Source organism: Anas acuta, chromosome 6, assembly GCF_963932015.1.
Source record: "Anas acuta chromosome 6, bAnaAcu1.1, whole genome shotgun sequence".
In the NCBI taxonomy this organism is placed as follows: domain Eukaryota; kingdom Metazoa; phylum Chordata; class Aves; order Anseriformes; family Anatidae; genus Anas; species Anas acuta.
The window spans coordinates 21,931,979-21,947,509 of record NC_088984.1 but is presented as its reverse complement, the minus strand read 5'-3'; the positions used below and the strand labels follow the sequence as shown (position 1 = coordinate 21,947,509).

At 38.1% G+C, this 15,531-nt stretch overlaps 1 protein-coding gene across 2 annotated transcripts in view; it reads left to right on the top strand.

Annotated features, from left to right (window-relative positions):
• Positions 1–15,531, top strand: part of SP3 (Sp3 transcription factor) — a 35,552-nt gene that overhangs the window by 9,497 nt on the left and 10,524 nt on the right. Inside the window, exons 4-6 of one of the 2 annotated variants that reach the window (XM_068685711.1) lie at positions 2,657–2,747; positions 2,853–4,019; positions 15,097–15,289. In XM_068685711.1, the coding sequence (XP_068541812.1) occupies positions 2,657–2,747; positions 2,853–4,019; positions 15,097–15,289 (1,451 nt within the window). Of the gene's footprint in view, positions 1–2,656; positions 4,020–15,096; positions 15,290–15,531 lie in introns of both variants that reach the window. The other variant, XM_068685710.1, reaches the window with a different exon arrangement.

Below are 15,531 nucleotides of genomic sequence, written 5' to 3'. Positions count from 1 at the left end.
ACTGGCGTTTCACCTATTATGCGTAGCGATAGCTTTGTATCCACATGCATGACCCTCCTAAACTTTTCCGTGAACTGGCAAGTACATCTGTTAAGAGAGTGCCTGTACTGAGCTAAAACCCTAATGGAGCAGGATTTGGGGGAAGATTTCACTGTGTCACAAATAGGTGAGGAGAGATGTGTGCCCAAGGTAAAAAGACCAAAGGTCATTGAATGGGATGTGGAAATCAATGTGCATTTAGGGAGGAGTGGAAGAACACGGTAAGTCATCTCTCTACCATGAAGGAGGCAGGTTCCCTTTGAACAGTTTCTGTAGGGGATGCTCTTATGTACATACATGCTGTTGCTCATGAAGTCAGTCTAGTTGTAGAACCAAACGTCAGATGTTTAGGTTACATAATCTTAAATCAGCAAGGAGTAGTACTTGCAGTGGTTTCCATTAATCTTCCTTTCTCTCTTGTTCTAACAGTCACTATCAGCATGTTGCATTCCACGTTTATTTTATGATAGCATGCATTAAACATATAATGATCATATTTTTGCTTCTGGTATTTTCTGAATGCTGTTTACCTATGACTTTTATGGGTCTTTTGATACTTCATAAAACTTCCAGTTAACAAATGTTTCTATATTAGCAGATTGAGTAGTTAGGAACTTTCTTAGCAGTATTTCAGCAACCAGTACCTATTTGTAAGTAATAATTAAACACAAGATTATAAAGCTGAAGTGGTAGTAGAGGAAAATGGACTTTTTTTGCCTTTTTCTAGATAGGAAGGTGTGGTTTGGAATATTGACAAACATTTTGGTAATCACGTAAATTACAAGCGTATAAGACTAAAGGATTTAAAACTGTTCTTTAAGGCGAAAACTAATCAGTATAAGGAAAAGGAAATAGTAGGATGGATTACCAAGACCCCTTTTTCTCTTTCTGCTCTTGGAAGCATTAAGGCCATAAAATTAGTTTTGTTTTGGTGATGCTGTGTCTATTTACTAACAAACTACTTGAAGGATTCTGTATCTATAAGGGTAAAAGGAAGGCTTGCATTTTTTTCTTTATTGAAAGTTTTTATTTGTACAGCTCTTGAGAGGAATGTAGAATCAAGATGTGGGTTTCCTTATTGGAAAAGAAGCTTACCAAGAGCAGTAAAACTATTATAAAAGGAAAATACTTCTTAAGCTTGAGTGTTTTTTAATATGTAAACGTTTTGGTGTTGCTGCTCAGAATAGGATAAGAAAGTGAAACTAGAGACGTTCCAGCCTACGTCGTAGACTAAATTCACTCTGATGCGTGCCACAGAATTCATTCATGCTGGCTAAATCTCAATGCCATGCTAGAGGAGAATAAGCAGGGTGCTATATTTTGCATATCCAGGTTTTATTCTAAAGGAAGTTGGCATGCAGCATTAGAAGGAAGCTGCGATATGCTCCGGTAACTTGTGTAACAAGAGCAGTCATGGGATCAGTGCAGAAGGACAAGCCAGAGCTTTTCTTTCTACGTACTGTGGACTCTGCCAAAGAGACAAAATTTGTTTCACAATTAAAGTTTTATGAATTGTAAGGCAAGTTACTTACTTTTTGCTAAATATTAAATTATTCCATTGGTTTACCGTGGTGCCATAAAACAGATGAGGAGAAAACCTATGTATATCTTTTGAAAAGTGATGGTTATTTACATTACCAAGTTGATTGACTACACACATCTAAGCATTGCAGGATGTTAAATCTAATTCTTAATACTCTATTCTGAAAAAGCTTGCTTTGGTAAAGAAAGGTAAGTGCAATTTACCTTTCCTTTACTGAATAAGAAACAAAAGCATACTACATCAATCCTTAGGTTCTTTAATGTTTAACCTTCTGGGGGTCTGTTCTGAAACACTGACCTTTTCTATTGTTCCAACTTAATGCAGATAGATTTTTTTTTTTTCCCAAACAGATGCATATGACTAATCCAACCGTGATCTCAGTGTAAAAATCCTTAGTTCTAAAGGCGTTTTTGCCTAGTGAAACAGTAACTCCTATAAGCTTATAAATACTAGGACTTTGTATTATGCGTAACTCAAACTGAGGCTATCTGGGCTTTCCGACCTGATGACTAAGTTACCTCTGAACGCTCTTCGTGTTGTTGAGAGTCACCATATGCACATATATACCATATATAACACAGTCAAAAGTGGAACTCTAGGAGATGGAGGCGATGCTGGCTTCACAAGAATTCCTCCGTTGCTGTGCAGTAGGTGCAAGGCTCGGTAAGGCGTGTAGCTGAGTCCCAGGGTAACCTGGTGATGGCAACTTCATCAGCCCGTGCCAGCTCCCTTCTTCCCACAGCCAGGGGTTTGGATTACCCAGCAGCATCCCACCAGAATAACTCTGCTGCTGGTCACCTGATGTAGCCATGGCACAGGAGCTGCATTTGATCTACTTGTGAGCCACATGCAGCTCACGAACCACAGGTTGGTTACCCTGACTTAAAGCATTAGCTCACCTAACAAAAATCTGTACTTTGTAGTTCTAATTCAGTTGCTGTTGTTTACGTGGGCTGCACTGCATGTTTTTCAGTAGTGTATTGATCTCTAGTGTTGAATTGCATGACTGTTCTAGCGTGTAATCTGTATGTCTCTTGTTTTAATTTTTTCTTTTCTTTTCTTCTTTTTATTCAGACAGGGGATTTGGCTTCTGTGCAATTAGCAGGAACTCCAAATAGATGGGAGGTCTTGTCTGCAGCTCCTGCCACTATAAAGGATGAAGCTGGTAATATAGTACAGATTCCAGGTGCTGCCACAGTAACTTCAAGTGGGCAGTATGTCCTTCCTATTCAGAGTTTGCAAAATCAACAAATCTTTTCTGTTGCACCAGGATCAGATTCGTCGAATGGTACAGTGTCTAACGTACAATACCAAGTAATACCCCAGATCCAGACAGCGGATGGTCAGCAAGTTCAACTTGGCTTTGCAGCCTCTTCTGATAATAGCAGTATAAATCAAGAAACCGGTCAAATTCAGATCATTCCTGGCTCTAATCAAACCATCATTGCCTCTGGAACACCTTCAACTAATATTCAGAATATCTTATCACAGTCTGGTCAAGTCCAGGTTCAGGGAGTTGCAATTGGTGGTTCGTCTTTTCCTGGCCAAGCACAAGTGGTTGCTAACGTCCCTCTTGGACTGCCAGGAAATATTACTTTTGTACCCATCAATAGTGTTGATCTAGATTCTCTGGGACTTGGCAGTGGTTCTCAAACCATGACAGCAGGCATTAATGCAGATGGGCACTTGATAAATACTGGACAGGCCATGGATAGTTCAGATACTTCTGAAAGGACTGGTGAGCAAGTTTCTCCTGAAATTACAGAAACTGCCACTGATAATGACTTGTTTGTGCCAACATCATCTTCATCACAATTGCCCGTTACCATAGACAGTTCAAGTATATTGGAACAAAATGCAAACAACTTGACCACAACCAGTGGTCAGGTTCACAGTTCTGATCTTCAGGGAAATTACATTCAGACATCAGTCTCTGATGATACACAGGCTCAGAATATTCAGGTCTCCACAGCACAGCCAATTGTACAACACATACAGCTTCAAGAGTCTCAGCAGCCAACCAGTCAAGCCCAGATTGTACAAGGTATTGCGCAACAGACAATCCACGGTGTGCAAGCAAGTCAAAGTATATCTCAACAGGCTCTTCAGAACCTTCAACTGCAGCTGAACCCCGGAACTTTTTTAATTCAGGCACAAACAGTGACCCCTTCTGGGCAGATAACCTGGCAGACATTTCAAGTGCAAGGAGTTCAGAATTTGCAGAACTTGCAAATTCAGAATGCACCTGGTCAACAAATAACTCTAACCCCTGTGCAGACTCTCACTCTTGGTCAAGTTGCAGCAGGTGGGGCGTTGACGTCAACTCCAGTTAGTCTAAGCACTGCTCAATTGCCAAATCTACAGACAGTTACAGTAAACTCTATAGATTCTGCTGGTATTCAGCTGCATCAAGGAGAAAATGCTGGCAGTCCTGCAGGTATTTACTTTACTCTTTTTGCATTAATTTGTTTTTTATTATTATTGTATGTACTTGGTTTGAACGATGATAATCATAACACTATTGTTTTTGCTGTAGAAGCCTTCAAAATACAGTGGGTTAAAGTAATGATAGATTTTATTTGAAAGTATTGTTGCATAAGAAACAACTGTAATGGTAGAACATGGTCCTACCCCACTTGTGTTATTATAAACTCCTGTAACTCTCAACTGGTCATATCAGTTAATTGCACTTCTAATACAGTGTTTGTCAGTACTTACAAGTCTTACAGAAACCTGACAAGCAACTATGCTCGCAATAAAGCAGTGTCGTTAGCATTACCTGTAACGAATAGATGAATTTTTTGTGGAAAATCCAAATATATGTTTACCATTGTTTTTCTTGAAAATCTGTGGATCCTCTGAGGTGCTGTTATTGACCCAATGTTTTTTTAAATTAATTTCCTGCTGATGTAATGTCAGTGTTACTAGGATGTACAACACCCATATAAGCAGAAGTGAAACAAGCATCTGAATATCAAAATGGAGGAGGCTGTGCTTAACAACATGTATGAGATCAGTTTCCAGTAGTACATATTTGCATTATGTTTCAGAATGTACAATTTTTAATGATGAGCATCACAGCATGTTTTATCTCTATAAGCAGATAAGAAATGTGATTTTCTTAAAATAGGAATTTCTTAATGTGAGGAAAATACACATGCGTGTTTATTTTTGGTAGATTTGATACACTGCATTCCCAATTTTAGGGCTTAGCTACTTGAAAGAAAGAATAGGAGAGGTTCAACAATAAGAGAGCCTCAAGATGTTCTGTTCTGCCAGAAGCCATTTAATCTAATCATTTTGGCATTGTGCTCAGGCTAGTTACGAGGGGCAGAGTGGGTAGTAGAGATAATTTGGGAGGGAAATGCTGCACAAAGTAGCTTGGGAATTGCTATTTTACTGTAATCACATGATCCAAGGCTCTGCTTCATTAAGATACTGAAGCATACATGTGTAATGCAAGGCATAAATGTTTTGTATTGTATGCCTATTTAAACACGTGAGCAGGACGCAATATTAAGTAAAAATGCCTAGAGGAGCTGCTGAGTTAAGGCCTACTAATTATAATACTTGCATAGTTGCTGCTGTTGATATCTTGTATGTCATAAGCTTACTTTTCCTTTGTGATCCAAAATTTGAATTTAAAATAGTAAGTGGGATGATTTTCTAGTTTTGTGTTTTGGAAATGTCTTTTATATTATGGATTTATTAAGGAGAAGTTACCCAGACCTAGATAAACCTGCTTTTCACTGGCTTGTAGGCAACAGCAGCAAATAAATGGGTGTGCTGCCAACAGCATTTGCTCTGATGGGTAATCTTCTTTCTTAGATTTTCTATTTCCAGTGAAAACAGAATGTCTTGGTTTGTCTCTGTCACACCTTATTACCTATGAGGGCAGTGGGTCGAGACAGCAATAACAAAAAGCATGTGATGGGTCTGACGGTGTCTTTCCAACCATTGGAAAAAGAGCCTTACGGCTAACTTGAAGTACAAGAAAGATGAGAATGTCTTTTTTTCTGAGGTTTATATGGGCAGGATCATGTAGATGGTGGTTATTACTTGTGGGTTAACGTAGCATAAATTTGAGAGCAAATAAAAAAAAAAAAAAAAGCAGAGAAGAAACAAAATAAAAGGCATGTGAAAAAGAAGTTGAGCCAGCTGTGTGTATGTTAGCTTGTCCATTGACACTCTTTGAGAGTGTTTTGATGCCAGTTCATAATCAAATGCAAGGGAATTCCATCAAGCATTCCTGAAGTGTTCTGCTGTAAGGAATTTCACATGTGAATGGAAGTGAATAAATGGGATATAAGAAATGTGATTAAACAGGCAGATTCAGCCAGGGAAGAGTAGAAACTATTGCCTGAAGTGACTAGCTATAAACACCTGGTTATATTAAAGATAGGGCAGAGATTTATGGTGACATTTTTCCTACTTGTCTAGGAGTGATATATGGACTGGAAGGCATTAAAACTGCCATCCCCTAAATTTGGGGAGAATTTAATTGGTCCCTCCTTTATATTACAGGAAACTGACTTTTCCAAAGTAACGATCAATCTAGCGTTCAAACGGAATTATCTTGACTGACCTTCACTCCCTTTTCCATATGAATCTCTCATTTTGTCTATATCGAGGTTGTCTAAGATAATCTTGTTCAGTGATTTTCATCTTTTTTTTTTTTTTTTTTTTTATAACACCCCGCAGTATGGTATGGCACCCTTTCTTCACTTTGAAGAATAAATGCAGAAGTAGAAATAGAAAGCTGAGCTCACATGCTGAAGCTGAGCTGGCATAAATGCTGGGTGGTTCCAGCACTGGTTGTTGGCTCTTTCAAAGTTCACTTTTCCTAAGTTAAATGAGTGGATTCTGTCCAACAAGTCCAGTGGATTCAGCGTGTCATGAGATAGAGCAGGGAAGGGTGTTGGTTTGTCATATCTGAAACCTTCTTTAGCAATGCTTTTCAGAACAAAGAGGTGGTATCAAATGCTATCAGTGTGTTACCAGTGGCAGAGAGAGAACACCTTTTCACAGGTGTTCTAGCTTCAGTCCTTTGGTCTTGAGAGGAAGCTAAGCCTGAGGAAACTTTAGTAGCCTACTCCTTTTATTGGCACTTGGTAATAAAATACTGCATTGTCTGTAACAAGAAGAGGCACACCATTCACATTGCTTTTTAGCAAGGTACCTGTTCAAGGAAGGTATTTGAAGAAGAAACCAATGAAGAAACAAATGCTTTATATGAAGTAACTTTCCTTTCAGAGTACAGTAATAAATAGTAATAGTGTCTTAAGTTAAGTTATTAATATACTGAATCATGGGTTTGGACTGGTTATTACCTGAAAAAAGATAACTTTACTGGGTCTGATCTAGGTTACTTCACCTTCTGTAAAGCTGGATTGAATGTTTTTTAATAATCCTTTTGACTGTTCCAGTGGCATCTGAAGAAACTAGTGAGTGACCTGAGAAGAAGTAGCACTGGCTTAAGAAGGGGCTTTGTTGCTTATCAACCCAGGCACGCTCAGCTGGAAGATTAATTTATTTAAAAATAAAACCCCACAGTTTTCCATTTGGTCTATAGTTGAAATGAAGTCGGAGGGGTCCCTTTCAAGAGTTGACTTCGAGGTCTTTGTTTCTGCATCTTTCTTCCCAGATCCTCCATTGCAGGAGTATGTACAGCTATTTAGGGACTCATCTGCCTGCTGCCACTGAAGCTTACAATCATGCCTGTTGATCAACTTACACCAGTTGATAGAGAGTGGGAGTGGTTGGCTATTTGTGGTGGGGACTTCATTCCATTCCTGCCAGAACCTGAAGTTCTCTATCGTGCTGAAGTAATTGACCTATTCTAAATTTGGCCAAAAAAAAAGGGCAATTTTCTAGGTAAATACTTGCCTAAGTAACAATTTCTTGCTCATCTGCTGGTGTCTTGTGAGGCTGATGTCTGACATCCATTAGGTAAAACAGTTTAACTCCCCCACCCCGATAATTAAAAATGGAATATTTACAGTTGTATTTGCTGGAGTGGTTGCTTCAGTGTTCTAATGCTTCTGGTGAAGCACTGCAGAATGCTACTTAAAGCATAGCTTTCTTCTGGCATCTAGAACTTTATAAAAGGTTTTGGCTAGTTTTCACTGTTACACAGCTTAGTTTTTTCTTTTCAAGTTCCAGTTCAAAATTTTACTAATTTTAATTTTGGTTTTGCAGTTTGTCTTTCTAAGACATCCTTTCTTCCAAGCTTTTGCAAGAAGGGCATGGTATTCGTATGAAATTAAATCTGATAATTAAAAAACCAAGTCTTAGGAAATCCATCAAGTAAGCTGAAGCTATGATGTTAAATAATTATTTTCATCTGACATCTGTTTTGGGCTATCCCATTTAAATTTGAGGCGTTTAGTTTACATGTTGTAAAATCAATGTAGTTTAAAATGGTACTTCCACTGTTCTATTTTTGATATGAAAAACTTGAATTGGAAACTGACAGATTTAAGTTAGTGCAGGAATTAGAGCTATTTATGTAGCAATCTTATGTAAACAGTTTGCTTTCAGCATGCAAGAATTACATTCCCTATTTTCTCATCATTTTCAAAGGAAATTAATAAATTGTGGAAGAATTAGATGATCATAGTTGTGTTTCACAATCTTGCTTATAACAGCATATAGCAAATTAACTCACTTCAAGTGTAAGAAAGTTTGTATAACTTTAATTAGTCTTTTTTAATGCAGTATCTGCTGCTGTGGTATAGAATTGCATTTTTTTCTTTGAATTCTAGAAAAGATTGAATCTTAATATGCATCCTCAGTGTCTGTGGTTGATGCACTTCTCTGCTCTCTGTATTCCAAAACAGCTCACAGCCTAATTCACTTCCGTGCAGCCCACGGTGGCAAGGTGCATGTATATTGCCCTTAAGTGAATATTTTGTCATGTAGTTTGAGTGTCTGGTGATGCAAATTTAAGGAGGTCAATCTGAGTTACTTTAGGCTCAGCCATCCTGAGGATGTTCATAAAATAATAGTTACCTGGTTTCAGGTACCCGTTCTTCACTTGTTTTTCAAAGATGCTTCTCACATGAAGCAAGAGGAAAACTCCCTCACACCTGTAGGGATGGATGCATAGGAAGTATCTGTGAAGTCAGAGGCAAGGGATTTTATTTTCAGTACTGCTTTAACTTAAAAAGAAGGCTGGCAACCCATTTTCTGTTTTTGTGCAATCTCATGACTGTAAGTCCCTTGCTTCAGGTTCTGTATGGCTTTGTTGCCTTCTGACCTTCTTCACAGGATTGCATACTTCGGTTCTGATCTCTCAAGCTAACTCATTAGTGCATCTGGCTCATAAAAAGCATCTGAAGTTTCTAAGAAGGACACTGCCAGTCTTTTTGTAATGCCAGGAGTGCTCACCAAGAGCACTCATTACTGAATGAAAATTATCTTAATCTGTTGATTAGGATCTTTTGATCTGTTACCGAGTATTTATTTTAGTAGGTTTTTTGTTGTTGTTTTTTTTTTTTACATTTTCCTGATTTATTGTCAGTGGAAAGCATTTCATTCTCATCTAGTGACAGAACTATTATTTCACTTTAAAGCCAAATATGTAACAGAAATTGTACAGTTCTGCCTTTCTTAATTGCTGATGACAGTTTTGTCACTTGATTCTAGTAGCATTCTAGTTCTCTTAGTTAGGAATATTTGACCCAGAATTCAGTGTCCTCCTGCTTTCCTTACCTATTTGTGCAGTTCCTGGCTTCTGTACTGAGTATGGTGAACTCTTCTTCCCCCTTTGTAGCAATCCCCTCTTAAATTTTCAACAACAGAAAATAAGGAAAAAAATAGGGGCATGCTATAGCAGATACTACCCTTCAAAACGAACCCAAAATCTTGAGACACTGTAGACAGTGTATCTTTGAAGAACTGAAGTTGCTGTAGGGTAAGTAAGCGTTCTTTGATGCATAATTTGTGCTACGATAGCACTGGTATAAGTTGGTGTAGAATAATGCATGGGATCACTTGGAAATACATACGCTATGTTGAATTTCTTGCAAGAGATCTGTAGCTCTGTTTTTAATCATTTTGCTGGTACTGCTTCAATATTCAGTACTGTGAGGTCCTGCTCTTAGGCTTGTATACAACTTGTACACAAGTTGTTTTCCTTAGAAGCTTAAAGTGTGATTTTGCTCTGTTGAAACTAGATGACAGTCTTTCTTCTGAGCTGAGCTTCACTAGTATTTCAAGATGACATTTCACAGTGTGTTTTCTATTCTCCTTTTAAGTTATGACATAGCTTAAATTCAAACAACTTTTGAGGGGCAAATCAAAATAGAAATCATTCACCTAGTTGAATTTCCTGTCTGAATGACTTGGACAGCTGTCCAATTAGGTAGGGTTTAATTTAGATAGGAATTAGGCTAGAAGAAGGTTAGTTTGGATGGGAATGAACAAAGGCAGTATCTAAGAAATCTTTATTGAAGCTTCCTCACATCCACAGATGAAAGCAAGATAAATCAAGACGTTGAGGGCATGAATGGTGGTTGCTCTGTAGAGAGAACAGTGAAAGCCAAATGAACAAGATGGAAAGAAAATGGGAATTCACATGCGTTTTCTTTTCTTGAGAAGAGGGGTGGGAAAGGAAGTATCTATGTGGAAAAATAAATGAATAGGCATGACTGATTACAAGACATTGAAACTGTAGACAGACAATTTGTGATGCTGTGAGGAAATTGGTGTGAAGGTATGTGCAACGCTGATACAAATCTGTTTTCAGTTGAACAACCATATTCCTGCTTCTCAGATCAGGAACTTGTAAATCTTAGTTGAGTTAAATGGCAGGGTGGTTTTCAGCATCTAGGAAAAGAAGCTAAACTGGAAGCCCACAGTTTGGAGACAGTTACAGGTAATTCCAAGAGGACCTTGCTGTGACAGTCTGCAGAGGCAGATAGATCCCAAAATTGTGGTGGTGGTGGTGAAGTGTACAAATGAAGAGGTTTTGCACTGCATCTTCACCCCTTCTTGTTTTATATCTGTTTTTATGACTATTGGGTAAACCAATAACTTTTCTCAGAGATGAACAAAATGGTATTTTCTTAAAGTCCCACTTGAAACAGGCCAAGATAGAATATGAAGTTTTTCTTTGCTGTTTTGATTCAGTTTAAGTACTGCATTCATCTGATACCTGATGAGGTGAGTAAGTGACCTGGCTGTATCAGTGGGCAGCGGTAATTCTTTCCACACTAAATTGTAGCTGAAATACATTCAAGAACAGTTCAGCTGCATTTTTACCTGCATAGTTTCATCCTATCAGTTAAACTTCTCTGAAGCACTGAAAATGAATCTTCTAGTTATTACTTTTATTCACCAAATACACTTAAACTTGGTCTGTGTTGAAGCCAGCTCTGGTATTTCTCTGATTAGGGAATGGTTGCTTTGGAACAATTACGCACCAGGATACCAGTTTGCATCCTTTTGAGAAAAGGAAATGCTAAACCAAATCTAGCTCATTAAGATAGCAAGAATTCATTTGAAATAGGAGCTTTGAATTTCCCTTTCATACTTAGGACTAGGTCTTGAACGTAATGAAGAAGTAAGGACATACAGAAACTTGAAAGCACGGAAATAAAATAGTACTAAAGCAAATGTGACCTTCATTTTGCCTGTGTTTAATTGGTAGAGAATGAAAGTTGCCTCAAATTTATCAGTGCTTGTCATGGCATTCGGGCTTATGTTAAAAAGAAAAAAAAAGGTTTTAGTCCCAATTTTTTGCAGAGCATGTGTGAAACCTAGTACTGAATTAGAATGGAACACATCCAGAGGAACACCAAGGGAGAAACATGGTGTCGTTGCTATCTATATGAATTTGCGTAATCTGCAGTTGCGTTGCATTTGAGAAGACTCTTAACTTTTGCTCTTCCCCATGCTTTCTCCCTTCTACCTCTTCGTTTCATTCCAATGTCTAAATTACACCCCCTTCTCCCACAAAATAGTGATGGGATTTACCCTTACCTCTTGCAATAATGTAGAATCTGCTCAGAGAGCAGCAGCCTCATTGCTGCTAAGGATCGTATTAAGGCTGTCTGATTCACTGCGGGATTTGATGAGATCCACTCTCACCTAGACTACACGATGAAATGGGAATTGGGAATAGTGATACTGATGGAAACAAAGTGAGTTATGAAGGGATTGTGAAGTCTGTGTACCTCCTCAGTTCTTGACCAGCTCTGTCTGCAGTTGTCCACTGTCCAGACAGGTCCCTCGCTCAGGAGCAGAGCAGTTCCATGTTGCATACGTAATGGAGAACTGACAGGCTTCAGAATGTTCAGTTTATTCCGAGCTTGACCATACCACCTGTGCGCTAGGTTTGGAGTGTTTTTGGTGTTTTGATCGTCTTTTTATCTAGAATATTGGTGCGCATGTTCAGATACCCCCCAAAAAACAGAGAAGTTGTTAGAAGTGAGGCCCATAGCTAGAAGGAGAATGCACAGACAGTTGTCTTCTTTGTCACTGGTTATTGCAGATGTGATTTGTCCATATAATGTGGGTATGGGGAAACAGAAATTGTGTTACATGGAATGTCTGACTTCAGTAGTGGTGTTAGCACAATTCCATCCCTGATGTGATCCTTTCTACTTCACTGGGCTATGTTGGTATCTCTTCATAAGTATGTGTATGTAGTGCTAGCTGGATTCAATTACTGACTTTTGTATCTAATGTTAGTAAGATGATGATGAAATTACCTTCTTAATACAATGTTTTATTTGATTAGCATTACTTCAACTCTTACTTTAGATGAAAACCTTGTGGAACATTTGATCAGTCAAAGAATTTTAACCGTGGTACCTACCATAGCCAGCCCTAAAGAACTGCTTGGAGATTTTTATTTTTTTTTTGATTTATTTTGATTTTTTTTTGTGGCACATCTACACAAGGCTGAATTGTCCTGTGCTGGCAGCTTTATCACTTTGCTGTGTTTGAATTCCTATTGAGTGCCCAGTTGCGTAAGAGTCAATGAGGCTTTTGCCTTTTTCTAAAGATGCTGTAAGTGAATGTATTGATATGCTTAATAGTATATCTTCTTTCTTCTTCTGGTAGTTGGAACCCTGAAAAAATGTGATGTTTCTGAGGTATGTATAGGCAGGTCTTTATTTTTTTCTGTTCATTTAATAGCAAAATTTATACCTTTCATGTGAAAGATGCTTAGGTCGCTGTCTGAAATTTTGAGCTTCTTACTGTAGCAGTAAAGCTCAATTAGTGTGCAGGTGACATTGGACAGTGCAAAAGCTTACTGCAGTACTTCTGCTGATGTTACTATATGCATAGAATCAGCAAAAGTAAGCATGCTAGTTTTTGGATTCCCACAGCTCAGACTAGCTTTTTTTTTTTTTTTTTCCTTCAGTCTAGTTTCTAGCATTGCCTTTTGCATCTAAAACAGTTAATAATCTATATTTCCTTGGTTCTGACCTGTAATTGTATCCCAAAAGTAGTGATTTCCTCAAGTTAAATAATTCTCAAGTTATGTCAGCAATGTCAGGACAATCCCACAAGTGGTTATAGATGTAGCCAAAAGGAAGGCAGACTATGGTGTTGGGAAAGAGTGGACTGACACCTTATTAGCACCAAGAGATTTTTAGTGTAGCTGCATCCTTTGTCTCTAAACGCATGCTGGGCATCATTTGGAAGGTAGACCAGGTACTTACTACTCTTTACATGTTTTACCATTAATTTATTTCCTGATCTTTACTGGGAGAAGTCGCCAATTATGATCTGGCCCAGTAGAGTTTTTCATATGTTTTGCTATGCAATTTGTTTAGCTTCCTCTTCATTATAGAGGTAGTAGCTGAAGCACTAACTCCTTAAAAGAATTTAGAATTGCCACAGTGCTCACTTGAGGTTTCGGGGTTTGGGTGTTGTGCTGAGGATGAAAACCTACATTTCAGAGAGTCAATTACGCAGAAAAATCAGTCGCTAAACGCATCCAGGAGGGACACAGTTTTTACTTTGAAGCTTCAAGGGAAAAAAAAAAAAAAACAAAACCACTTTTGATGGCTTGTTTATTAGTTTGTGCTAGTGGCTAATCATTTTCTCTGAAAAAAAATAAATCCAAACTAGAGTGCTGAATCTAAGAGGGAGCTGGGGTTCAGCTTTCTAAAATGCTGTACAGAAACTGTCTTTTTTATAAATATTGATTTTCAGACTTCCAATTCATGGGGAATTCAGAGTAGTGTCTGGAGGGAAAAAATGTTCCCGTTAAAATGTAAAGTTGTTGAAATAGTTGTCTCACAGTGTACTGTGATACTATTGTTGGTTCTTGGATTAGACTGAATGGATGCTGTGTAGCTTTGTGTGGCTGCCCAGAAAGAGCGCTCAAAGCAACAGCTGATAGATGCTCATTACCTGCTGGTGGTATTGTGTGTAATATGCAGCACTTATTCTCTGAGTTTGGTCTAACTGCTTATTTCCACATGACTGTTTTAAAAGCTGTGTGATGTTTATGTTCAGTTTATGAGGACAGTGATGGTAGAAAATAGAGCTTTTACTTGAGGGTAGTCCTCTACCTTTTAGTTGGAGGTAGTACTTCCAACAGATGCTTAGCACTGAATGTTAACATTGGACACTAAGTTTTGCCTAATAGGTTTGCGGTTTGGACTTTGCTTTTCAACCTGTGCTTTAGGTGAGATGAAGGAGTGGTAGAAGATTCCATCTTCTTCCTAAAACGTGTTCTATTTAAGGGGCATGTAGACGCTTCTTTGGAAAGGGAGGTAGAGTACACATACTTGTGAATGCGTATCCTGTGAGTTGAGACTTGAGACGTTTATTCTGCTTTCATGAAAGTACAAGGACCTGTTTTGACTACTAGCTCAAAATAACCTTAAAGTAGTTTGGGTTTTGTTTACTTCTTTCTAATTCTGAACATTCTTCCCTGAATTTTTTCTTCTCTCCGAATAGTTTAAGGGAAAAAAAAAAAAAAGACAAATTTGAGATGAGAAGGGGAAGAGGGAACAAAGGAGTGAGTTTTTTTTATTGTATTTCTTAGTCTGTCTTAGGTTGAAACCTTTAATTTATTATAGTATTTCATTTGTTATTGTGCATACTGAAAAAATCCTGAAGATCATCTAGAAAGGATGTTTCTACTATGTGTCACATTAATTGAGAAACCCTCTGGGAATATAAGTGGATACTCAGGATCATTTGAAACATGTGTTTACTTTTTTTTTTTCAACCTCTTGTTCCTCATTTTTTCCTATCTTTCAAGCAGCCAAAATCTTCCAGGTGACAGCATTCACTACCAAGAATGGTTCAAACATGAAGTTTAATACTTTGTTACAGCATGTCTTCGACTTTGAATTGTGTAGTAAGATAAACTTTTTAAATACCATACAGGTTATAAGGGCACAGAAGCAATGTCAGTATGCACTAAAGTATGTTGACTTTTGACTGACATAGTGCTCTCAACAGTAAAAAAGATTTGATCATAATGGTTTCCTTCTCTGTATTTAATGGGCTACTTATGGATCTGTCTTTGTTCTTTTCCTCAGATATTAGGATTAAAGAAGAGGAGCCTGATCCAGAAGAGTGGCAGCTCAGTGGTGATTCTACACTGAATACCAATGATCTAACACATTTGAGAGTACAGGTGGTAGATGAGGAAGGGGACCAACCACATCAAGAAGGAAAAAGACTGCGACGAGTAGCTTGTACATGTCCCAACTGCAAAGAAGGTGGTGGAAGGTATGTAACTTTCAGTGTCATATAATGCATGTAATAATGAAAACAAATAATGAGTGAGGAAAAAAGGAGCCTTAGTTAATAACAGTTGGCTATAAAAAGAGAAAACTATGGGCTTATGCAAAAGAGCTTATGTGCTAAAGGACAGACACCTTTATTTCTGGGCTTGCAGATGGAAGGGGAAATTATTCCATCCTCTGTGAGTTACTCCATTAAGATTAATTGGAAAAATCTGGAGTTAGATG